This window comes from Pseudoliparis swirei, chromosome 4 (genome assembly GCF_029220125.1).
Source record: "Pseudoliparis swirei isolate HS2019 ecotype Mariana Trench chromosome 4, NWPU_hadal_v1, whole genome shotgun sequence".
NCBI classification, from domain to species: domain Eukaryota; kingdom Metazoa; phylum Chordata; class Actinopteri; order Perciformes; family Liparidae; genus Pseudoliparis; species Pseudoliparis swirei.
In genome coordinates this window covers 21,324,761-21,352,127 of record NC_079391.1, presented here as the reverse complement: position 1 = coordinate 21,352,127, position 27,367 = coordinate 21,324,761, and the positions used below count along the sequence as shown (strand labels likewise).

Sequence of the window (27,367 nt, the reverse complement as noted above, 5' to 3'; positions counted from 1 at the left end):
ACATTTTTGGCAAATACGGCATCCTTTCACCTTCGTCACATTTTTATCGTCTATGGTCATACATGAAATATCCTCTAGTTGGGAACTTTTTCACGAATTTGGCCAAACAATTATCGTGATATCTAGTGGATTTCTTTTGCAGAGATGAGGAGAATGAATCTGTAACCACAACTGTAAAGAACTGTGATTTAGAAGGTGCTGTAATATTTACATGACATGATCATATTTATATATATATATATATATATATTATATATCAGTCTTAGCAAGGTATATTCCAGACGTCCCTCTCCTCAGCATCGTTTTCCAGCCCTTCCCCAATGTGTGTCTGCATCACTTGTGGGGCCCTCTGTTTCTTTGCATTTATATACTGCTTTAACACATACACACACACACACACACACACACACACACACAAACACAGACACACACACACACACACACACACATACACACACACACAAACACACACACACACGCACGTGAGCTGTAACCTCGTAACGAAGGATCCTGTGCATCAGTGAATAAAAATCACTGTCACTGCCTATCAGACTTGACATTCAGCTCGCTCAGGAGGGGGGTTTCCATGGTAACACACACACGCACGCACACGCACACACACACACACACACACACACTGGGACAGAGAAATAAACACCGAGGCTGCAGCATTCCAAACTAAGCCCTGATAATGTGGCTAACTGGTACCCACCCAAAGCACAGCCTCACTTCCTGTCTCCGTCCATTGTTCTGGTTCTCACACACACTGAGTACTTCCACATGTGGCACAGAATCGGGGTCTGGCTGCAGACATCCATTGTGTGCTGGGTCCCTCTGTTGGAGAGGGCCTGTAATGACAGCAGCGTCATCGCCGCTCTGTCTTCCTTTCGGCATGCAAACTTTAGCGGGGGAATATTTACAAAGATACTTATTGGATTTAGATGGTGACATTTAAATTCACCTCATTATTGACGTGTGTCATGTTTTAAGTCAACAGCCGGTGTCTCGAGTGTTAAAAGGTCATTTTTTGTTAGATGTGAATGACCTCGTTTGTTTCTGAATTGACTCCTGGTTGATGACCTTTGACCTCTCTTCCCAGTGGATGCTGTGAGTGCCTTTGGTCTGGATTAAATAGGCAGCTGCTGTGGCCTGTTTCTAGTCTTCAGTCAGCCTCCTTTCTGTTTCACTGATGAAGAGGTCTTCACAGGTCCACCTGACCGGGACCCAGAGTCAGATCGGGCACAAATTAAACTCAGTCTAATTGAGTCAGATAGGGTCTTAACACCGTATACTGCCACCTCAGTACCCCCCGGTGGGTCTGAGTGTGCTCAGAATGAGCTCTGATCTTGTGCTGTGCCACTGGATAAAACTCTCAAACACAGAATCAGGCCGTGTTTACGCTCGTCTTTTCAATAACACTCCTGTCCAGGAGGCATTAACTGTGAGCTCTGTATGGCCTAGGCTTTGGATCTCGCATCGGGAGCCGATCAGAACCAAACCACATGGCCGGAGTGGCCTGGCTCGATTGAGGTCGGATGTGACTGAGGTGTGGACACAATGTGAGAACAATGCAGACATTTATCCAACGTAGTTGTCACCAGAGTTCCTCTGGAGCAAAGAGAAGAGAGGAGGGGGCAAAGGAACAGGTCAGACCTGCTGTCTGAGTCCTGTTCAGGTACGCCTGATTTCTTTAGGAAGTGACCTCCGGGTCTGAAGAGTGACTGACACAGTGGGGATCAGGATCATCCTTCAATCAGAGGATTGACAGTTCGATCCCCGGCTCCACTAGCCCATGTCGATGTGTCCTTTGGGCGAGACACTTCACCCCAAGTTGCTCCCGTTGCCGTGCCTACGGTGTGTGAATTGTAAGTCGCTTTGGATAATAGCATCAGCAAAATGTAATGTAATGTAAAAAGTGAAGTCAGTGCTGAAGTGCCTTAAACTTCTCTAATGGCCATCGGGGGCGACTCCTCTGAGTTGGAATCTTATTGTATAGAAATATGTGAAAAATGACTCTACTTCTCTCTTGATTTATTCCCTCAGTAAAAATTGTAAACATGAGTTTATGGTCTGAATCTCTAGTTTCAAGTGTTCTCCAATACAGCATGATGTTCATGATGTAAATGGTGGTCCATTTAGAGTCAAACAGACCATAAAGCAGAGTCTGTTTTAGGACGGGGCTACCTTGAGATTGACAGGTCACAGCGTTGTCCCTTCTGGGAGTCGTTTAAAAAAAGTAAACTCTTTCAAAGAGTGTTTTCAGCTCATGAAAGTTAATTGTAACATTTTGACCTCTTAAGAATGGCTTATTCAGTGTTTGGTTGTACTTAGCTCCACTCTCAGAGAGTAGAATTGGCCCGGCGTCCGTGCTGCCGAGGTACTGCTAACCTGATGTGTTCTGCTCCTATGCTCTGACCAATAGGCTATCCTGACCCTAACTACACAAGGTTAATAATGCATTACCCTCACCAATTGGGTGGACCATGTCCACAGGGTCTCAGGCATTCTTAAAACATTATTTTAAATATTTATTCTTGTGTGGAAGATCTTCTCTCATTTAATGTTATTGCTGCTGAGTCAACACACAGATGCAGGCGGATCTCTACTCCTCCCTCTTCTTTTGCTTAGGGAAGCGACCTCTTCAAATGTGCGCGTGGCATCGAAAGTTGTAATGTAATGAGAACAAATTTAATATATTTACTGAAAAATTAATCTTACCTGTCCTATAGTCTGCTGTGCATGCATTATTTCTGATAATGCTGATATTGTAGCGTTCCAAATCAGACCGAGGCCATAACACTTCATCATGGCTGACGGATGCCTTTCGTTTTTTTTTTTATCCTATCGTTTCCTTGATTTGTGGATCCATAATATCCCTTGATATTGGTGGGGACATGTCCCTTCCTCTATCCGTCACATTAACACTCATCTTGTGGACTAGTATCTTGTACTCTGCACACATAATATATTTATACTTTCACACGGTGAACTTTTTGTAAATCTCCTCGACAATATTTTACATTTTTCTGCACAAAACTACAACTTCTGAAACTCTCTGTCATTTTTTTAACAGATATGTTGCACATATTTTGTATCGTATCTTCACATCTTCTTGGAGTTTTGTCTAATCTATGTTTAAGTTTCTTGATTTTTCTCTTTCCCAGTCATATCCATTTAAATGAAAGGATAACAGGTTTATTACATGTCGGGTCATTTTTCTTAATAAAGCTGAGTTCATCCAGAACTAGACTAGCTTGTGTTTCTTGCTGTTGGATTTAGTTTTGGTGACCTCCCCTTGATAGCTGAGTCTGAATGCTATACGATATATGAAGCCTACCCCTCATATCATTTTCTCTGTCAGGACTTCGAGGTGCTGGAGTCGGTCCTGCGCTCCAGGGACCCGGACGGTGACACTCAGGAGGCGTTGGAAAACCGCGGCGGCGCTGACCCGTCCCCCTCGCGCCTGAGCCGGCAGGAGCGCAGCAGGCAGCTGTGGGAGGACATCGGCACGGTTGAGGAAGACTCCAGCAAACTCAACGCCCTGCAGCTCCGCCTGGACGAGTCCCAGAAAGTCCTGCTGAAAGAGAGAGAGTAAGAGGGACAGAAAGCCCCAAACTGTAGCACAGATGTGAGGTGTGCAACCATCTCTAGTTACCAGTTGTTTGGCAGCTTCATATGCAACCCTACAAAACATCATTTCACTTTTTAAATGCATTGCATTCTTAAACTCCCCACTACGATATTTTCCCACCATAGGCCATAGACAAAAAGAAAGAGTCGAGAAAGACGGTTTGTGTAACACGGTAGAGATGTGGGTTGCATTATGGGAAGATGACCTGGTTGACCCTGATGACTAAACATCAGGATCATAGACTACGAAGGAGTGATGTAGGAGCGCCATATACAGCTCTGGTAGGGTAGCGAACTGTCAATCACAAGGTAGTTGTGAATATAAAGACCACAAAGCATACTCTGCTTTATGGTCTCGATGGAGCATCATTTACTCAATGAACATCATGTTGTATTGAAGAAGACTTGAAACTAGAGATTGAGACCATAAACTCCTTTTTACAATGTTTACTGAGGGAATATATCAAGTTGGAAGTTTTCATTTTCTCATAGACTTCTATACAGTCTGGCTTATATAGAGGAGTCGCCCCTGCTGGTCAAAGGAGAGAATGCTAGTTTCCCAGACTTTTGCATTGGCTTCACTCTTCAGAAGCGGTGGTTGCCGCCTGGTTGGGATATTGCAGCCTCTGCTGCTATAATTGAACCATTCCTCTCTTTTTTTGGTCTTTTGGGAGTCCGTTCAGTATAATGCTTAATAGCTGAAATAGCCCTTTAAAGAAGATTGCAAAAAAGGATCTGAATGCTACTTCCAACCATTTAAAAAAAAGAAAGAGCATTGGTAGTTCTGCCTTTCAGTTGCTCAGTAGAGGTTCCTCATACTGTATGGGTCTGCACTTAAAGTGGTGTCTCCTTTATTACTTTGTTGAGAGAGTTACTAATGTGTAAGGACCAGTGTAACCCCAGCACTGCTTATTCTACACTCGGTCAAAGTAATGGCCTTCTCTGCTGACAGGAAGTGCTCCCTACACTAAAACGTCAGGGTGTAAGATGCGGGACCTGACGGGTGCGCAGGGGCTGAAATAATAACCCGCTCAGACTCGAGAGCAGCATGATGGAGTGCGTCATGTCTTTGTGTGTCGTCCCCCCCTTCTCCCCGCAGAGACAAGCTGGCGCTGAGCAAGAGCATCGAGAGGCTGGAGGCCGAACTCACTCAGTGGAAATTGAAATACGAGGAGCTCAGCAAGACCAAACAGGAGACCCTCAAACAGGTGAGAGCGTACGCGTGAAGTGAAGTGAAGGTGGAAGTGTCTCACCAGGACAAGGAAACAACCCCACATGGTGATACACATCTGCTGCCTGGTCGTCTGTCAATGGGAAAGAGTCTTTCGCCGATCCGTAGCAGGTTTTACCGTGTTTTCAATACCTGCACATACACACTAATTCTGGTGAACCTCCTTGGCATTCTGACTCTGGATGGAGGTTCACTCCTTCAGCTCCTTGGTCTTGCCTCTGCTCAGCTGCAGATGGTTTCGATTCCGCCCGACAGCCTGCAGAATGCATTTAGCTGAAAAGCAGCGCAGTGCATCGGAGCCGAGCTGCTAGCTGGCACCGACCAGATACCGTTAATTCTTGACATTTGTTTTGTAAATCGAGGCCACAGAAACCTTTAATGTTGGAGAGAGGCGGTTTTCATCCGTCGGCAGCTGGGTGTTTTTTTTTGTTTCGGGTGTGATCGGACTTTTTTAGTTTCAGGGATTTGGAGCGCGTGTCTCAAACAAATCTGAAGCTGTAGCTGTAGCTCATTCAACACAAGGGCCTGCATGTCAGTGCCTCCTTACCTCCCTCCTCTGGCTGCCAGGAAGCATGCAGCACAGAAGGAAATGTTCCAGATGTGCACGGTTCTCTGAGGAAGTTTGGGTTTAAATTACACATTATCCCACTATACTCTGGAATAAGTCAAACACATTTCATATAGTCTACACATTTGACCAAGCAGGACGTAGATATGTAGGACATATTGGGCAGGATGCAGAGGATGTTATTGGGGCTTCAATAACACCATGTGGGATGCCAAATATCATTCGGTATTCTTGAGTTTCATTCCATATAACTAATTTATGATAACAGATCCCAACAGAATACAGTAGCACGTATAAGGATGCATATATGTTTATACAGTAGTGGTACATCTACATATCCACAGTAGTATTACAAAAATAAGGCTGTCACCTGCTGCATATGGAAACAATTGATTATCTTTCCATTCCTTCTTTTGGTGCCGTGAAGATCTTCATATATGCCCTCAGCTGTCAGAGGACCAAAAGTGGCCACCCACAGATCCGAGGCCTCAAAGCCCCCGGGCACAAACATGTCCCGGGGGTGGCCTGGCTGTGGTCCACCACTCGGGGGCAGTCCAGACCTGCAAAGGGGAGAGACGCAGGAGAAAGAAAAAGGGACCGCTTTGGCATGGAGGGCAAAAGATGTGAGAGATGTGTAGAGGAGGTGACGGCGGGTGCTTTGGAAGATAAGCGATGTTAGGGGAGATGGGAGATCAAAAGCGGGATAGTGCGAAGTGCCGGAAGGTGGAGAGGAGGCAGATGAGACACGGGCAGAGATAAGATAAGGACAAGAAGGGATGAAAATGGATGCCAAAGGAGTCCGGGTCACCCTTATCTACGTGCTTGTTGTTCTAGATACTTGAAGACCACAGGGGATGTTTGGCTCCAGAAATGGAATCCCTTTTTTAAAGACGGGAACAGGAGCGTGACAAACGTGGAGATAGAGCTAAATGTCAAGCTGTTGCAAAAGTTGCAAGGAGAGTTGTTGTTGACCGGCCCGAGCCCTCACTGCGTTTCTGGTTTCAGAATGAGCAATGTGAAAAGGTTAGCGTGATTGAATCTTAGCTTCTACGGGACCGGCTCTAAGCTTGTGTAGCCAAGCTGAACAAAAAAGATGGATTTATTCCAGAAGCAATAGATTACAAACTATAAAGAAAAAAAGCAACGGTTTGGGCTAAGGACCTTGGTTCTGTCTCCGCCTATCAGCCTTGTTTAAAGCTTGGATTGATGCAGTGGTTCTCAAAGTTATTCTGTCACGCCCCACTATACAGAATTTTTATTGAAATAACAACTTTGTGTGACTCCTCCTTCTGTGCGTTTTCAAAGAATAGAATCAAGAAAATTGCAATCACATTTAATTAAACCAGATTTCTCCATCAGACAAAAACAAATAAAAAGTAAAATCACTTTATTAGAACAATGCAAATAAAGTTGTGAAAAAAACACTTATATTTGGCAGATAGCTTATTGTGGCTGCATTAACATGTTTGGTATTGGATATATTTAAAAGATAATAACAAGAAGTGCAACCTGTGAAAAACTAAACAAAACAAGTTAAAATATTTGGCAATAAAGAGTTTAACACTAAATTTATGTTCAAAACAATACCGTGCAAAAAAGATATGTGCAGATATGTGTGAGTTATCAAGTTGTATCAGTATTAGTTAAAATTCAATCAGATTCTCAAAGGAATCAATATTCTTGATCAAGTCTTCTGACCAACATCTCAGCTTCTGAGTAAAACCGCTGATCTGGTCTGAAGCTGAGGAAGATGATGCTCTCTGCCTCAAGATGAAGATTTAATTCATTCAGCTTTCCAAATATGTCACTGAGATAGGCCAATTTCATCAGAAATTATTCATCACCAAACTTGTAAATGTAATTAATACATTTGAAAAAAACCATATTCAAGATAAAATAAATGATAAACTGAGTCCACCTGAGTATTATTTGCAGAGTAATATGTGTATGGATAATATGTGTACAATGTTAATTGTACTGTCCCGTATGACATGTCATCATATGACGGATTTCCTCTCTGAGCTCAAAGACTCGCGACAACCCCGTTTCCTCGTGAGAGCCACCGAGCTTCATGTGAAACAGCTGGAGGCTCCGTCTCCTCACAGAGTGAAAACAGTGGTGCTTTCAGGGACCTTGTTTTTATGAAATTGACCACGCTGATAGCTTCAAACCCTCGTGTACTTCTCTGCCATGGTCTGCCCACCATCTGTGCAGAAAGCCACACAACTCTCCCGTGTTCTAAAGAGCTCATCAGCTGATGCCACCTTTACAAAGTGATTTGCTCCTGTGCGGTATTCACCAAGTTTCCTCTGAAATAAGTGAGGTGTAATGTCTCCAAGTGTCTTTTTAATTTGTTTGGGTTCATACTGTCCGCTGACAGAGTTTTCAGACATAAATCACAAACAGGTCTCTCCACATCTGCATCGCCTGCGGTCAGGCACGTGCACAGACATTTTGGGGGGCAGGTACTCAAACCTAAAAAAAAGGGCACCCAAGATTCTCTCTCTTTCTCTCTCTCTCTCTCTCTCTCTCAAACATGACGTCAGTAAACAGCTGCAAGGCTTTGAAATCATGGATTTCTGAATTTTTGTTTGTTTATTTTTGTGTGGAAACGTCGACCAGTTATGACGTCATGTTTTCAGCAGCGCTAATGTTGTGGTTACAAAACAACGTCAGGGGACAAACACCGTCATGACCTGTGTGTCTGATGCTGCGGGTCAGAGGAGAAGGAGGTGCACCTGTTTGGTGGCGTGAGGAGCACTGCGCGGAGGAGGAAGTGGAGGAGGAGAAGGGAGGGGCGCGGTGGGGGGCACGAAAGAAAGAGCTGCTTTTCCACTTCACTGTTTTAATTGGTCAATTAATCTGATCGGTCGTGAATTGTACATCAAACAACTTGCAGTCTCTGCATTAAATGTGCAGCATCTAATGTACTTAGAGATTAATAATGTGGACCTTTACAGCTTTACTCCAGCTCTCTCTATCGTTATAGAGTCGCTGCTTTTAAAACGATGGTGGTCAAAAGGAAGGAGAATTTCAAGTTAGTTTATTTCTGCTGGTTTCTAACGGTCCCGCAGTGTCCTCTTACATTGAAGGGTCACCTTGGTCTTTTACAACCTGGAGCCTATTTGCCCAAGTTGTTATGTCCAAGTGCCAAATGGGGGCCAACATTTTCTTTTTTAACGGTCCAGTATTGAACTTACGTTCCACTAAAAGTACTCGTTCTTGTCGCTGACAGACTGAGACTGTTATTATTAATGAGTGTGTGAGGACATTATGGAAAGAACCCTCCAGAGAAACACCAGCTTCGTCTTTACCCTTTGCTTGATCAGGTCGTGTTCTTGTTGTGCGTCTCACTCTGAGATGTCGCATCACGTCCGCGTTGGTTAAATCGGTTCAATATTCAGCCACAACAATTCAAATCTATTGGATAACAATCGGCCTCGCTGTCTGTACTGCAACACAACACGCTCTCTCCACCTCTCACTCACGGTGGCAACAAGTCTCACAACACGATAACAAACAGACCGTGTTTTTTCTCTCTCCATAGTGTTGTTAGACACTTACAGTAACAGCCTGACCTGGCTGTGGCGAAAACGAGCACTTCTATTGGACGCTCGTTGACGTGAGGGGTTGCCCCGAGCGATTACATTGCAACCTTCCATCAGTGTTCAATAAAAAAAAAAGTCTGTCTCCATTAGTCACTTGGGGGAAGGTGTTGAAAAATACAGAAGTTACCCGTTGACAATAAAAGGCTAGATTAAAAAGCTAACCCCATGTTGTTCTGCCCCCCCCCCTCCCCCCCTTTCCTCTCCTCCTTCCACCATCTAGCTGAACCTGCTGAAGGAAATGCACCAGGACGAACTGGGCCGCCTATCTGAAGACTTGGAGGACGAACTGGGAGCCCGGACCAGTATGGACAAGAAGCTGGCTGAGCTGCGCGCCGAGGTGAGGGGACTTCAAACTTAAAGCATCTCAAATCGCTCGCCGTTGCGCCGCGGCGCCTCTTCCCCGCGCGGCAGCTCTGTGGAATCGCTGTGTGAAAATAGCTTGCGTGTCTCCCTCCGTCAGATGGAGAGGCTGCAGGCGGAGAACGCTGCGGAGTGGGGGCGCAGGGAGCGTTTGGAGACGGATAAACTCGCCCTGGAGAGGGACAACAAAAAGCTGAGATCTCAGGCCGAAGACCTGGAGGAGCAGCTGGCCAAGAAACGCCGGCAGGCCGCCTCCGTCCTCGACACCGACCTCAAGGCCATCCAGAGCGAGCTGTTCGAGAGAAACAAGGTGGGCAGCACCATCCTTCTTTTTATTGATGTCCCAGTGCTCGTTAGGTCTTGAAACTATTCAGTCGTAGGAGGAGAAATTCCACTTTATTACAACTCGGGTTTTATTTTATTTTTTCCCGTCTAGTGGCTGTGATGACAACATTAGAGTTATAATGAACCTACACCCATAGACACAAATGAGATCTCTGTGAATGTGAGGAGATAATGCCTTGACCTTGCCTTGCTTAAACTCTGTCAGCAGTGTGTGTGTGTGTGTGTGTGTGTGTTTGCTTGAGAAAAAAGAAAGAGAGATTGATTGTGTTTTGTGTATAGTGTTGAAACCATGGTATTGATCCGGACCGAGAAGGAGAAACAGGGCAAGCGATAAAGACACACACACACACACACACACACACACACACACACACACACACACACACACACACACACACACACACGTTGATTGATAGTAGAATCATCTTCAACCCCAGCCAGGGCTTTGGGCATCACTACCATCGCACCGATTGATGTTCACTGTCAAACTGCAAGCGCACTGTTGTGCATACACACACACACACACACACACACACACACACACACACACACACACACACACACACACACACACACACACACACACACACACACAGGGGGGGGGGAATATTTTGTGTGAACAGTGTCGATCATATAGGCTGGTGATGGATGAAACGTATCGGCTTGTGCGTGAGAGCTCTTCAGGAGTTGAAGAATCTTTTCAGGGGATGTCGTTGTTAGTTCTGTCATCTTTTAGATTTAGTCCACAGATTTAATCTTTGGACGAAAAATTGGTCGACTAGGGTGCAAGAGAATCGGAATCAACTAAGAATGGATTAAGAATGGACTGGGAAAGATAATCCACACTATATCATACTACAGAGAGTAATAAAATACCTGGAGATTCAATGAAATGTCAGCAGCTGTCATGTTATGATCCCTATGACCACCAGGTGGGGTCGTTTACCCAACATGCACCTCTCTGGCAGGATGAAGAGGGTCAGGGAGGCCACGTTCAGTCTTTCTGGGGTCCCCGGCTGCACCGGCAGATATGTGTGCTTAAGTGTCGGTCAATGTACTGGCCTCCATTACCGGGTCATTTATGAAGCTCTCAGGTTTATTTGATGCTGCAGTTAGCAACGCACACTCAATGCTGAGAGAGAGAGAGAGAGAGAAAAACACTCACTTTCTTAGAGGTCAGAGGGTGAGTACGGTGAAAGAGGAGAGAATGAAAAATATAGAAAGAACAAAGAAACAAAAAATGTGTGCGGCCGTCTGTCCCTACGCGGCGGCCCGTGTCACGGCCCCGGCGACCTCTCCCAGCTGCAACCAGCCTTCGCCCCGGAGTCAGCTGGGTTTTTGCTCCGCCTCACGGTTCCAGATGGATGGAGGGGTGTTCTGGCCTGGATGTTGTAGTAGATCAGATGCTCAGCAGATCAATCAAGGAAAGAGCAAACAGGTGTGCCTCATCAAGTTGTTGCCATGGATGAGGATATGCGAGGCAGTTCTGCAGTAAATCATGTTTTATTTTGGGGTGCTCATTGGTATGGAATGAGTGCCACCTGATATGGCCTTTTATATGAGGTTACATTGACATTAGTTTACAATCCAATACCTGTATATGCTTTCATGTCCAACATTTCTGTATTCATGTTTATTCACGTCGCTTTTATCGATCTGACCTCTAATATTTTGTGATCTTTCGTTCTGTTCTATCTACGTCTCCTGGCATTGGCTTCCTCGTCGTTTTTCGACCAATCGAGCGGGTGCGGTGCCCATAAGTCCCTCCCCCACTGTATTGCTCTGGGCCAGCCCTGATTATAAAACAAATTATGCTATTTTCCATGTGTGTGTGTCTGTGTTTGTATGTGTATCTGTGTGTGTGCATGCGTGTGTGTGTGTGTGTGTGTGTGTGAAGAGAGACTAAATACATGCAAAATTCCTAATGGCAAAGGGGGGAAGGGAGATTCCATGTGTGTCTATGCAGCAATATGCAAGCGTGTTCCTAATGAGATCCAGTTATGTACATCAGTTATTTCCACATCTGATTCTGTCTGTTTAATTTTTCTCACATCAAATACCTTTTGTGTGGAGTCAATGAGTGTGTACATCATATTTCCGGGCATACGTCTGTGGTTTTATTTGTGTGTCTTTTGTTTTTGTGGAACAGATGTAGCAGCAGACTTCAGGGTCTCTCCAGTCAAGGAGAAACATGTAATAGGCAGTGTGGCGTAACGCACACACACAAAGACACACACACACGTACAGTAACGCACACATAATTGTGCTTTTGTGTGTGAGCATACAGACACAGATTTGGCACAAATACAGAAACCCTTAATACAGTATAAACACACTTGGACAAGCACGCACGCGCGCACACACACACACACACACACACCTACACACACACACATGTATATGTACAGGGGCATGGATGCACATATTCACGCTCATAGATCATCCAGTAGTCCCTCGTGTTTTGAGTCAGGGACTCTCAGCCCCTTGTCCTCCTCCCATTCTTCCGTCACCCCCCCACCCCCTCCTCCTCCTCCTCCCGCCCTCCCAGACAATCATTATCTGGTCTTAAATTGACGTAACTGAGGGGAATATAGAGGTTACTGACCTGACAGTAGAGACCATTTTATTTCACTGTTGTCTGGCGGATCACAGACCAGGGCAGCACATCATATTTATACCGATTGGTGTTGTGGAATATATCTGTATGATAATTAATATTTACACAAATTGATAAAATACATTAAGTGGCAATGATAGGTTTTGTTTTCTCAACATTAACCCATTTCTCAGGAAAGTGGATAGGTAGGGGGGAGGGGAATAAATGAGTTAAAACTACGGATGTCGCGAGTCGAATTAGAAGACGCGCCGTAGTTGTTTTTCAACACTATCGTGCGTACGTATGTAAACTGAAGACTGAACAGGGCGCTGATGTTAAAATCCCCCACCCCCAGCATACTATTGCATTTTTGTAACTGTAAATGTAAGTTGATTGCTGCATATATTAAATTTGAATAATTAATTGAAAATATATTTTGTTGTAATCCAACATATTTAAATGTGTTTTAATGAAAAATATTTTTCATTATTAAGAGGGAATGAATGTAAAAATACTTTTTCAACATTTTCATAGTATTTATGGTCAAACATTATGCACGGAGAAATGGTGATTTTATTCAATGATTTTATTTTATCGTTGGCAGCCACATAGTGGACCCGGTGAATGGTTGCCTTTTCTACTTGATAGATGACTCGTGCGGCTCAGATTATCAGAAGATCGTAGATTATTTTCAGTCAACCAATAAGTAACCAAACAGCTGATGATTATTTCACTACTGGGATATATGAAAGAAAAATAAACGGGTGCACTCCCTAAAATTAGGAACTATTCTTGAAAAGGAAAAGGTGGGTGACCTTCTGAACACCCGTGACAGTCTTCCACCATCGATGAAAAGAGCTGAAAAGAGCCCCAATAGAAGCTCTCCTTGTCACGCCGACGTCACAGGTAGCGAGGTGCAGGAGCTCATGCGCAGAGAAACAAGCCGGATCGAAACTTCAATAACAAAAAGGCGCTCTTTAATGAGGCAAAAAACAGGTTACAACAAAAACAACAAGGTCCAAAAGGGGCAGGCAGAGGATCTTCAGTCAGGGCAGGCAGGCAGGGTCGGAAACAGGCAGGATCCACAATGGGAACATAAACACAGGACGACGGAAAAAAGACAACAATCCAGCAACAGACAAGGGAAAGAGTGGCACAATATGTAGGAGGGAAAACAGGTGTAACGAGACGGTAGGAGACGGTAACGAGATGAGAGTGGCTGAGGACAGGTGAAGGGGATGAAACGATCAAGGAAACAGAGAAGACACAGTAGACACCGAGGAGACAGAGTAGAAAGAGTAGACACAGAGTACACACAGAACAGACCCTTACACTCCTTCCTCCTGTTTGAGTAACGCTGGATAAGAAAGAGAGACGGAATAAATAAGAGAAATATGTAATAATGCCAGCCTTGTCCTTTTCATGCATATCTCATCTTTCTCTGGCCAAAGCAAAACATGTCATGTAATCTCCTTCCTTTTTTTTCATGTGCAGGCTGCTCTCGCTGTCTCTCGTCTTTGTTCTCATGCTCACCTTTTATTCTCCAATGAAATACCACCCCACCAATTACTACCTCCCCCCTACTTCTTCTCACTCTGTCTCCTCATCCCTGTCTCAATGCCCTCCTCCCCCTTCCCACCTTTAATTATTCCCCTCTGCATCACAGCGCTTCTCTCTTTGTTTGATCTGGCTCTGGGGTTACAGTATTCTTGTGGCATTTAGACATTCTGCCTCGATTATTAGCTGGATGTTCAGTGAGTGTGGGGGGTGGTTGGGGGTTTGGGTCTATGTCCCACCTTTAAGGAATTATTATATTATATTTTCTAATCGAATACAAAAGAAAACTCAAGATGTTAAAGCTAATGTTGTCTTGATGGCTAGAAGCATCACATATGTATCAGGTAATAAAGATAAAGGGCGGCTCAAACTCAGATATCGATGAATGAATAAATAAATAAATAAATAAGTGAAGGGCACTTCCCACTCCTTGAACTGGGCTCGGGTTTTTTTTAGTGTTCCTGTAGATTTGTAATTTATCTTCATCATATTGTTGCACGAACGGGGAAAGGCTTTCTTGGAAGTGTCCCCGTCTGGGGAGTCATTAAGGCCTCAGACAGCAGAGGGAGACGCCGAATCAACGCCAGCAGAGCACATGGGGGGGAGCGACAATGGTGCATTGTTGACGAAGTGCAGACTTTCCCCTAGCTCAATCCCAAAAAACGAAAAACCTTTTGTTGTTGTTGGCTCAAACACGACCGCAACCACGATGACCTGGAACTACAGCCCGATGAATAGTCAACCCGAGCAACAGTTAGCACGCAGACCTGTTCGACTAGAGGCCCTGCACACCCGCGCGTGGCTCTCATCGTGCATCTCGGATGCTGGTAAACTGGCGGCTGGGGATAGAGAGACGTTCCCATTTCCACTCCCCGTCCTGTACAACACCACAGCTCATTTTGCCAAAGTGCTTCCATCCTCACCGACTCCAGCCTCTTTCCTCTTGGATACGCGAAGCCCTCAGATGAAACTATGTTGTGTCTCTCGGCCCCGTACAAAGCCAGCGTACCAACTGCACCGTTGGCCGGCAGCAGACGCAATTATTGTCGGTGGAAGTCGGCCTTTTTTATTTATTTCAATGATATCAACACATTGATTGAATTCATATTGGACTAGAAGGTGTTTGGATATTTATTATAGCCTGACCAATACATTACAGTGGCCAATGTCATGGGCAGATTTGAGTTCCTTTTATTTATTTTCAAGCACATACATGCTACACTGAGTCTGAGGCAGTTGACCCAGTTCAGTAAGTTGTATACAGGGATTTAAAAAAAAAATGCTATAAATATATTATGGTCACATCTGAAGTGATAATTTCAACAGTTTGTTGCTTTCCTGAAAAGATTTTGTAATTTGTTCCTTTCGAGTAAAACAGGCGATAAGTCGATGACAATGCCTCAAACTACACGTTGAATATAAGTCCCAGATCAGAGCGTCAGATCAGTAAACGTTTGGTACTTTGACGAAAACAATTAACCGATTATAGAACCGATTGATATATTTAGAGCCGTTGGACGAGTCAGCTCTGCGTCTGAACCCGTCCCCTCCGCCTGTCTCCTCAGGAGCTCGGCGACCTTCGCCACGTTCACGCCAAGCTGAAGAAGCAGTTCCAGGAGAAGATGGTGGAGCTCGCCCACGCCAACCGGCGGGTGGAGAGCCACGAGGCCGAGGTCAAGAAGCTGCGACTGAGGGTGGAGGAGCTCAAGAAGGAGTTGGGACAGGCAGAGGACGAGGTAGGACCACGGCTGTGCATGGAGTCGTAGCTTCAGAAGAGGCCGTCATTCTGACTATGGCACCGATCCCAATCTCCGCCAATCATTCCAACCAACCGACAGCAAAAGACAAAAAACAGGTCTCTTCTAATTCCGACAGGAAGTAGCCCCTCTGGACCAGATGGCGTTTGCTAACTGTATCGGCCACCATAAACCAGTTGGCTGTTAGCAAACTTTATATTCATCTTCAGCCATAACAAACATGTATCCCTCATAGTCTCATATGTAGCGTGATTCTACTTCCTCTGAGAATACAGACACAATCAAATATACCAGGTGTGTGTGTGTGTTACCCTTCACACGACCCAGAAGCAATCAACCTCAATCATGGAAGTCATTTAAGTGCCCGATACAAATACGTGTGTTTGTGTGTATCCAGTTGGATGAGTCCCACAACCAGACCAGGAAGCTGCAGAGGTCTCTGGACGAGCAGGTGGAGCAGACTGAGAACCTGCAGGTACAATTGGAACACTTACAGTCAAGGTAAGACGCACACACACGAGCACACACACAGGGCAGAACAGACTGAGGGTCAATGTGCCAACGATCTCTTCCGACAGCATATTTTGCGATCGGCTTTTTGACGATCAATTTTGCGCACAAACACGCTGCTTCCTTGATGCAGAGTAACACTCGTCTCCCGTTCGATGTCACGTCCTGCATCGCACCCTGGCTGTAACCGAGGCTACGGTAAACACACGGTGCCTGGCAGCAGTGCGTCAGTGTGAGGCCACGCAGGGTCAGCCGGTTGAGAGATTTTCAATTGATCGAGAGAAGAAAAAACGTAATAAATCTGACGAGCAGCATCATCGCTCCCGCTTCTAATGGAAGCCGTATTGCTCCCGGTAAGTGCAAGAGACATCAGGCACCATCTGAGGGTTAATGTTCACTGTATGTTTACTCGTCTCATCAATGTGCCTGTAATGTCACGCGCGGTGCCTTTGATGTATCTTTTGCAAACTGCCGAGCAGCAGGCAATATTACAGTTGGTATTACATCATGGACCTATGATGGCTCGGGGTGGTTTCAACATGGTCTGGTTTGATGACAAGGAGCCGTGCGGCAACTGTAACTCTGAGACAGTTAGGGCCCGTTTACACCTGGTACGAACATGTGACGTGTGTCTGGATTACGACATCCGACCCAGAGGTCTTTATTCACACCTGGTATTAAAATGCATAATTAGATCAGCAGGACTGGATGACTTGTCAACAAAGTAAGACTTGCCTGCTAATGTTTCTGTCAGATGTAACTGGCGTACTTGAGTTGGGTTGAGTAGCCTTTCAACGTTTGTATTTCATTTAAATTTGTTCCACTTTTAATGCCGTAAAGAAAAAGCTGATCTTTTCTTTTTTTTAGGTTTCCAGCACCATAAAATATTCTACACTAGTATATTATGATCAAACTTCACAAAGACTTTGGGATATCTTAGGAAAAGGCTTATGCCTAAATGGAATCTTGTTCTCTCAGGATGAGTGGTGACACGTGTAGCGGTAGCGCTCACACACCTAAACTTGCCCAGACTACTCAAAACACGTCATGTTCAAGTTTGTGAGTGTGTGTGTGTGAGAGAGAGTGTGTGACAGCATGCTGATGGTCTACTTCTCTTACCATTCAGAGATTACTTTGTCAGATCTGTGTGTGTGTGTGTTCAGTTTAGCTCTCCCACTCAGTCCTCAGCTCTTTGCTCTCTGCCTCTCCCTCAGCATTCTCTTCATTTTCTCGACGCCGTTGCTACCGTCCCCTCGACAGCCAATCACAGAGTTCCCAGTCGCGGGTTACCCTAGTAACAGAGAGCTCTGTTGCGTTGCTTTGCTCTGTGGAGGATTGACGGACCTGTCGGCATGGTAACGGCTTCAGGAACGGACACAAATCTGTGTGTGTTCTTTTAGAGGGTGTAATTTAAGAGACTGCTTGATTAGGGTGTGATTGTGTGTGTGGGTGAGTGTTTGCTTCATATTGATGGATGGCTCTGTTCTGACTACGTCACCTTGTCCCGTCAGCGCGTTTTACACCATGTGCCACTGACACATGTTAGCATTTACCGGAAAGTGTGTGTGTGTGTGTGTGTGACAGCTTGTACTGTATGTGCGGTGTCATTTTGTGGAACTTTCTCCAGGGACTAGGACCTCAAGTACCGTAGAGACCAGGCTCTAAATTAAGTTCCAGGGACATTTGTCCCCCAAATAGGCCCTAGATTGGGTCTGGGGTAGTACGCTGTGAAAGTACAGGAACTTTTGGTGTGCGGTTTTGTAGGGTTGACTGTTTCTGATTGGTCGAACACATGCAGCAAGATTCAAGATTCAAGATTCAAGATGTTTTATTTGTCACATACACACAGGTCCATGTTGAAGTGTGTGTGTGTGTGTGTGTGTGTGTGTGTGTGTGTGAAGGTGACCTCTTGTAGCTGCTAGGCTCACTGTGAGCCGAAATGCATTGTGAAATGAAATTACGGAACTTTTTATTTCCTTCAAAGATCCTCACTTAACATTACCGGCAAGTCCTCGGTGGAGTCGCGTCTCTAGTCGCTGTGCCAGAAGAGAATGGAAGGCCCTTCGAGCAACGCTTGGGTATTGGGAAAAGCCGGAGTGGTGGCGAGCCCTTAGAAATAATGGGTTTCAGGGTCACCTCTCAGTTTTTATACAAAAGCCTGTCATGTGCCTGGAGTCTGAGAGCTGTGGCCCTTCAGCAGGCCGGAGGGTCTCATGACAGTCTGAGTCAGTGCAAAGATAAATTGAATGTAGCAACGTTCCACGGTTAGCGTGTTGGACTCGGACAGTAAGCGAGCCTCTTTTGTGGAGCACAAGCCAGAGGAGGTTTAATAAAAGTGGAGGGAGGAGCACAACAAAGCTAATACGCTACATTAGCTTTCTCCGCCATGGAACCGGGCCGTCGAATGCCCTAAAGCACCGGGCAGACAGTTGGCTGTTGGTCAACGTCGCCAATCCGCACAACTTGGCACCAACTCCAGCAGTTTGCCGCTGCTGTGGCTGACCACTACCGGAGAGACACAGCTGTCTGTTGGGGATCACTAAAACGGTTTGTCTGTGTGTTGTGGACTTTGTGGTTGCCAAACACACACACACACACACTCTGCGTCTCTATCCGCGGTTGCTCGAGTTTCCATCTGTGGGAAATGATCTGCTGCCTCGTGGCCACGCTGTCGCTCTTGCAGGTGTTTTGTCTTGTTCTGAGAAGGGCATCGATCCTCCTCATTGCTCGTTGACAGAGTGACCGCAACACAACGCAGCTTGAAACAAATGAGTGGCGAGCATCTCTGTCTCTATCTTCCCCCATCCTGACTCTCTATCTCTCTCCCTCGCTCGCTTTCCTCCTGTCTTTCTCTATAGATTGATAGTCATTTGTGTCTGTTGCTTCGCTAAGCGTTGGTAGGCTCAATAGAAAAGCTTTTAGTGGCCGAGCTGTTGTTGCGGTCCAAGTGTTTACGATGGTTTATCTACCAGTTGCTCTGACCCTGAACCCGGCCTGCCGACTGAAAAACACCAGACGGCAGTTGATGGAGAAAGAGAGAGAGAGAATACGGGATCTAAGCTTGTGCTGTGGGTATGGTTTCAGAGTTGTCATGGAGTCGGCCCAGTTGCCATCATGCGACCGTGGTGGAGAACTTTGGGCGGATGTGAATGTCCTCCCTAATTAGTCACCACTCGTCCACTGTCTCCTCGTCGATGGCCTTTGCTGGTTTGGGTTTTCATAGACAGCTGATAGAGTCTATTCAGTCTTCTGTAAAGGGTGTCTTAGTGTTTCACTGATGTAGTATTAACTCATAAATCCAATTCAAATTCACTTTACTACTCTAACACAGAGCATGGCATAAGTGCACACTTATAATAACATTATGTTGTGCGGAATAATCTGAAACAGGTATGTGTTTCCGTTCATGGCCTCTGGGCCCACTAAATAGGCTGCGATCAAAATGTGAGATGCAAATCTGTAAGTTTAATATTAAGACTAACAGAATGGGCAAAAAAGGGAAACTATTGTGTATATATATATATATATATATATATATATATATATATATCCATACATCTATATATTTCTGTGCCAAGAGGTCAAGACAGATCATTTCACAAATGTTAGACCAGTGAACTACTAGAGTTACTATTCGCATGTGCAATTTACATAAAGTGCAATATATCAGAAATATGCTCAAGTCATGTTCCAGTTTATTTTTGTAAATTTACCCCAAGAGGGCGCCCTGAAGAGCACTTTATATTTTTCATCGACTACTTTTGGCGGTTTCCCCACCCCTGAGTCCACCCCTGATTAAAGTTTTCCTCGGAGGCAGCAACAGCCAGAACACCTGGCCAACAATACATCTGGGTTGCCTCCTCTTGTCTCACCCTGTTCCCACTCCACTGTGTCTGTGTGCTCTATCTGTCGTAAAGGCAGGGTCACGTGAGGGACGCATGAATGGATTTAGTCAAGCCGAGGTTAAAAAGGAGGTGTGATATGTGATTAGCATCTTCAGAAGACGTTCAAACAGACTTGGATCAGGGAAGACGGCATCTGAAATGCATCGGAGGATTTGAAATGAGCGCTTTGCCTTTCCTCAAACCATCCCGACGATTCGTGTGTTCAAGGAAAATCGAGAGCAGTAAGATAAAAAGAAAGTGATGGGTAGAATCAAGTGTGGCCAAATCTATCTTCAGGGTCTGTTTCATAAAGGCCGAGCTAGCATCTTCGAAAAAAATCAATAGTCATTGCCTTTAAAAAAAAATCAATTGGAAATGCACACACAGCTCAGGGTGAGATGGAATTTGTGGCTCATTGAAATCAACTCTGGCATGTAGATCACATATTGCCTGGTATTTTCATTTACCCTCAGTGCCAACAAATCCAGAGATGTGGAAGATGTCAGTTACCTTAGCTTTAGTCAAGTGTATTCTCCATGTATTTATATGATGTGGACCTTAAAGCTGAGCTACATTCAGTGCTGATGTTCATACCCTTGTAACCTGTAAGCTATTAAAGTGGAAAGCCTGCCACACCCCTGGTATTACTTTGGGATATCCAGGGATGGCAGTGCACTGCAGGCTGGATATTTGTTTGGGTGATCATACCGGAAAAAAAATGTACAAACTGTTCTTGGTCCCCAGAGTCGGAATTCAAATTACTTTAAATCTGGTGCATCATCGGTCCAGAGTCTTTAGTCCATAATGACGTTGCAGAGAGCTGCTAACAAGGCGGTCACACTCGTTTATTTATTTGACTAATTTGCACTTCATTGAACAAGATACATTTTTCAGAGCTTTTCGCACCGCAAATAATAGGATAAACTAATCACGTTGTGAGGAGCGGACATACAGAGGCAGCGTTCATAAAGATCCACTCCGTCTATTCTTACCTTTCACAATAAAAGAGAATTTATTCGGAGCGTTTTGTTGAAAGGAAACTCTACAAAGTAGCTCCTAGCAGCTCAGGCTGTACAATAATTTACCTCGGAGAGGCACTGCTCTGGATCCAATCGGATCCTGGTAATTGGTCCTATGAATCTATTTACAGTAAATCTCTAATTGAGTGCTACAACTTTAAATTGTTGCCGGTATAAATCTGGTTGGTGTTTCACATTTTCCTGCTGTTAATTCCTCATGCCTCTGGTGTGTAAAGGCGGCGTTCCGACTGTAACAGAGTGGATGTGAGTGGTGAGCGGGTCGAGGTACAAGGGGTGACAAAAATGGTGAGTGGAATGAAATTGACATTTGACAAGTGACTGTTTTTGTTGTTGTTGTTTTTTTTCCTGAGGACAAGCCCCGTCCTCGTACTAAGGATCTATGAGCAATCAGAAAACCACTGGCACCAGTTTGTTTTGACGATGATGACGGATGACAAAAAGCACAAACGCTCTCACGCTGTAATCAGTGATTATCCATCGATACCAACAATTCGCCCACAACTTCACGAACAGAAGCTCCGGTTACAGAGCAACGAGAGCCTGCAGAGCTCTGGGGAAACGTCAGGCGCAAAGAAATAATAAGAGAATTACAAAGGAATATTTATACCTGTAGCTTTAATTATAGAGGTACGTTTTGGTAATTGAAGACTCTTGGTTGTTTATTTTTCTTACAATTTTGTGGGTGTTTTCTGAAGCAGCTTTTGAATGCAGTAAAAGTTAAAGACATATTGCTGGTATTAACAATAAACAGAACAAAATACAGAGCAAGCCGTGCACCTGATCTGTTGTCAACGTGTGGAGATCGGCCTCGGCTGACGTTAGATTCACGGCCTGAATTATGTTCCCAGTCCGGCCCCGACAGCTGCCAACGGCAGGCGTTTCTGCACCTGTCGCCGTGTGAATTTGGTGCTGCGGCATCTGGAAGTCCAGTTAACGGGGACGTCTCCACTCGAGGACGAATGGGGCGAAGTTACAGCTCTTCTGGAAGTTGATCTGCTTCAACACTGGGGAGAGAGAACAGTGGTGTATCCAGAACCGCCGACCTGCAACACTTCATTCGCATTTTTTAACACCACTCTCTCTCTCTCTCTCTCTCTCGCTCTCTCTTGCTATCAGACTGCGGCGGCAGCAGCAGAGTCCCGGTCTGTTTGGGAAGATGCGATCGGCTCGGTTCGGTCCGGAAAACCCGGACGTTCAGACCAGCGACATGGACGAGGAGGAGGAACTGCAGCTCCAGATACCATGACACACACACACACACACACACACACATGGAGTGATGTAGGATATACTTCTACACGGACATCAGAAGTCGCATAAAGAAGTTGAATACTGTTTTTAAAGGACTGCTCCAACAATATGGGAGATATTTTACCCAGCGTCGGATCAAAAGGACACTATCGCTTTGTATCTCTGCACGTTGGATTACATTGTGAGGCCATTGATTGTTGTCCATGTTAATGATCAATACTCCAGCTGTCTTCAAAAACAAAAGCAATGTTTGTCAATGAAAGAGACCGAGACCAAACACATCATTGTTCATCTGGCGTTCAAACATGAAAGAGGTGCCGTGAGGAAGTTTCTGTCCAGCAGCAATGTGAGAAGAACACATCGAATCCTCACGCACAACAGCCAGACATCCTCATAAACACACAGACACACACATGTTGGGACATACTTGCATATGCAGACACACAACAACAAGATCGAACCCGGCGGTCGTGTGACTGATCCGAAGGATCTTTCTTCAACTTCCACCAAACCACTCTAGCAGAGGCCGACACCCATTCTGACCCCTCTATGACACCTCTATGACACCTGTATTACACCTGAATGACACCTGAATGTCACCTCTATGACACCTGAATGACACCTACCCTTCTGAACTGTGCGACTGTATTCAATCAAACCTCAAGCCCACTCCACCAGTATTAATACATTCCTCATAGTTATCAGCTGGGAAGAAAATTTATTTTATGAGCTTGAAAGTGTTCTTTCATCACACAGGAATATCATGTTGAACATTGTTTTCGGAATTTCTCCCTAATATCAAAGATTCTATTTCCCATGTAGCTTAAGTCCACAACGAATGCTGGGAGCACACTCTGCCACTTTGCAGTGTAATCATCGGCCCAAGTTGGATTAGAGCAGCAGGACGTGTGGAGCAGGACCCTCCGAGCTCACCAGGTGTCCTGTGTGTCACCCCCCAACTGAGAGAACGCCTGGGAGACCTGAGCCCGGCTCTTACAGATTTGAGAAACGAAGCCGAGCCGGAGGCTGTATTTGTGTACAAAGTTATATTCTTGCTTTGGAAAGGCGTTCACACAAAAAAGAAGAGGAATTAAATCCTAGAATGACGAACACAGAATATGGCCAGCACGAGCAAGCCTTAGAGGCAGTTAGGGCTGAACCGAATATAATATAATTAACATTTAAGGGTTCCATCTCTCATCTTATTTGATGACGTCATCCCCCTAGAAAAGAAAGAAAACGGAGAAAAAATAGATTTATCTTTGTGATATTGGTTATATAAATGTAATTTATGCTGCTGTTAGATTGCTTTGCTATATGTGCTGCAGCCGGCAGAGACAAATGTTTTCAGACCGCAGTGTTTTTAAAATACTAAACTCCCCACAATTACAGACCGAAGAAGAATATTTAGTTGGATAAAAACGTGATGTGATTTGGGTTTTCTTTTTTTCAATACATTTAGTGTTTTGATCAAATGACTGTTTTTTATACCACCCGACCCGTAAAGAAAGACGATTTGCCCAACCCGCTAAAGTATGTGTTAGTCAGCCACCCGAACCCGACCCAACCTGCAAACCGACAACTTAACGCATTATTGTTGAATAATTGTCTGGACTGAGAGCTGCGACGCCCTCCTGGAGATGTTTTTATACTCGAGGGAAAGAGATGAACATTCTGCAGTGTTGGAGGGAAATGTAAACTAGATGGGGGGGGGGGGGGGGTCTGTAACTCTGTGCCACTTGTGTTCTGCTCTAAGTGCATTTGGCCTGATCATTTCACGAAGGAGGAGATCTGAGGATGTTTTGTGCTCCCAGCACGACTGGAGCTGCTCCTCGACGATAAAACTAATGGAATCAAGTTTCTTAGACGATATGTACATAAACATGAGCGACGCCAGAGCATGTACTACATCCTCGAGTGTTTCTGTGAAGGGAGGATGCACCATTAGGGGCCACGGCCACATCAGCATTTAGGCCACACAAAACACTTCTATACCAATGTAATCTGCACAATTAGTGGATTCTTCTGTGGAGGGCGAAACCGTTTTGATCAAATCTGATAAAAAACGTCTTGACAGTGCTGACCTTGAAGGAACCGACTGACAGAAATTGACCATCGATCTTTTCTCCTATGTCAGAGTATCACGTTGTTATATTGTATGTTGACAGCAGACTGGAATCAATGGCACAAATAAACTTGCTTTATGGGTATTATCCATTAGCAACCGGCCTAAGGACTAAGGAGCTTCACACTGACGGATAGGAACCGTGCTTTCTCTTTTTCAATAACTCTTCAATGAATGAAATGATGGACGTGAGGTGATTAATTCCAGGTTCAACCAGGAACATTGCCCATTTGGATGTGGATGTCCGAGTGCTGATGGTAAATCGAAGACATTCAAATGAGAACGTGTTCAGTCATTATAGCACAGACACATTCTTTTGCTTCCATGAACTACAATTACCACCAACACTGATTGGACATCATCATGAATATGGCGGATGCTCCCTCTCAGGCTTAGTATGGTCCTGGTTTGAATTCTTCCACATCCCATAAATCCCAAGTATTATTTTTGTGTTCTTCGCTCAGGACGATATTCGGCCAGGATGGAAACGCCCCCCAAAGCAGCATTTAGACTTCATTGGATGATGAAACACTCACTGAAACAATTGGCGGGACAATTATGGTGGGCTTGATGCTCCCGGGCTCCTTTAAAAGGGCCCACGTATTCAACAGTGGGAGGAGTTTCAGATACATCGAGTGTTGGACCGAAGAGTTAATTTATTTTTACAAAACTTGAATGATGAATCTGCCGCCTGTGAAATGGCTCCAGCCTAGCAGAGAATACATGCAGTTGTGAAAGCAATAAAATATTCATTTATCTTCCACCACCATCAGCAGTCACTCTGCCGCGGCCTCATCTCCGAGCTGGAAGGGGACCAAGATATTTTATACTGATCAGACTCTGAACTATTTATCTTGTCGTTGTTATGTTTTGGTTTTTATAAATGATCTGTACCACAGTGGTTTTATATTAGCTCTATAAATGTCAACTGTACATATAAAGACATTTGAGTCACTGTGTCTTCTTGTTGGTCTCCGTACTGTATGAGTTCATAATGTGTGTGTTCATACTGGATGTGTTCATAATATATGTGTTCATACTGTGTGTGTTCATAATGTGTGTTCATACAGTGTTCCTGTCTTTAGTCTGGAGAACTTTTTCAAACCAGCGGTGCCCCGTTTCCTGTAAATTAAAAGTTCTCAACGTTTCTTTAAAATGTAAATTTTTACTAACTAGGGCCGACAGTGTTTTCTCAGAGACCAGCAGGAATTTGGTAAAGTTGCCATGGTAACGGTGATCGTGTTCCTGCTCACGTTCATCACATTTTAATTGCGCTGACACACGTATTGGCGTCAGGATGTTTTCCAGCGTGTTCATTGGTTCTCATGACGTTGTTTGGACGGGAGGTCGAGCAATCAGCCCGTTCTGAACATGTTCAACAGGCGCTGGACGAGTCCACCAAGAGAATTTCAATACCGTAACGCCAGGGTTCTTATACCTTGAAGCTAACGTCAGGCTGTACACGTTTGCAACTGCACTTCACCACCATGAAGCCAGCGGTGGCCTGGTGACGCTTGGTTGTCTCATTCGTTGGCCACCGCTTTTTTTTAGGATGCTTAAAAGCGTGAGAACTAAATTAAAGTATGAGTATTTATTCTTGCATTTTCTATCCTTGTTGGATTCTCTTCAACTCTGTTAACCACAGACCTTTATTTCAGACATGCAACAAATATTTAAAAAAACATTGATGTCGAGATGAGGGAACCGGAAGCACAGCAGAACCAACTCATTTCTGGGTTTGAGAATCAGAATCCGTTTATTGCCAAGTTTGTTTGCACAGATATGGAATTTGACTGTGAAAATGTTTCTATGTTACAAGATGTCTTTTATTTTATGTTCAATGTCAAGTGTCTCTAAAGTGTAGCAGGAATTTAAAATAGGCATGTGGAAATGATTTTCCTGGGGATGTAAGATTTCGAGTCGTTGTGGGGTCCGTGGAGGACCCCAGCTGTAGTTGGGAGGAAGCAGTTTGTGACCAGGGTGAAAGAGGTCTAGAGACGGCAGATTGCTGCCAATCGCCCTCTCAGCAGATCCTCCCTCGTCGTTGGCTGCAGCGCACCAGAGGATGCTGGAGCAGGTTTTAGGACTCACTCCAGCAGCGCTGTAAGGTGCTTAACCCTATGGACAAAAAGTAATAACCCAGTCAAATATGAACACACAGACATGATACACGTACGCTTGACTTACATTTTTATTTCTATTGGATATCATAAAAAAAGATACCTCTGATTTTGCTTGAGAATATCGTTTTGAAGTCTCTTGTGTATCAGTCTTCCAGTGACAGCCTTCTGTACATCCGTGGGTGGAACACAAACAGGAGCTGCTAATGGCTGTTTCTGCATCATTGTAATGGTGCCAATTTGCAAATATAGGCTGAAAAGAACTGAGCTCTAGAGACATTGAAAAAAACCTTATCCTCAACTAAAACTGCCAGGGGCCTCAAGTCATACCTTATTTTTATCGTCAAGGACGTCCATGCCTTCAGTTGCCCATTAGGATACAACTTCATTATATAATATGCTTTAAAAATATATGGGAGGGCAACTTAGTATGGCACTTCCATGTACTTTATTTATTGGAATAAATGTGGAGGGGCTCAAAAGAGACAAAAGAAACGAAAATATTCAATATTTAGGAAATGGAGGCTCAGAACAACAAGGCTGAATCCTACATTTCCCACAATGCCAGTGCCACCAATACCATCTTGCCTCGTAAGTGCCAGCCTTAAAGCGCAACACCATATTATCTGTTACGCAAGATGTCTGTTGATAATTGTATCGTCTCGGGGCCCAAAGCAGTTCGGCCAGGGCTCCGGGCTGTGGTTGACCCGTCCTCTACCCCGGCACCCCCTCTTTGTACTGCGTGACGTCACTTCCACCTTCACCCCCGCCATAACTACGTCCGC

General features: G+C 44.8%; 1 protein-coding gene and 1 pseudogene across 1 annotated transcript in view; both read left to right on the top strand.

Annotated features, from left to right (window-relative positions):
- The window catches only part of ccdc102a (coiled-coil domain containing 102A), a 54,509-nt gene extending 29,088 nt beyond the window's left edge, over positions 1-25,421 (top strand). The window contains exons 4-10 of the mRNA XM_056412418.1: positions 3,362-3,591; positions 4,730-4,838; positions 9,258-9,374; positions 9,498-9,707; positions 15,461-15,631; positions 16,050-16,153; positions 22,203-25,421. Coding sequence (XP_056268393.1) covers positions 3,362-3,591; positions 4,730-4,838; positions 9,258-9,374; positions 9,498-9,707; positions 15,461-15,631; positions 16,050-16,153; positions 22,203-22,332 — 1,071 coding nt within the window. The 3' untranslated portion in view covers positions 22,333-25,421. The remainder of the gene's footprint in view (positions 1-3,361; positions 3,592-4,729; positions 4,839-9,257; positions 9,375-9,497; positions 9,708-15,460; positions 15,632-16,049; positions 16,154-22,202) is intronic.
- Positions 1-27,367, top strand: part of LOC130192427 (serine/threonine-protein phosphatase with EF-hands 1-like) — a 991,358-nt pseudogene that overhangs the window by 791,204 nt on the left and 172,787 nt on the right.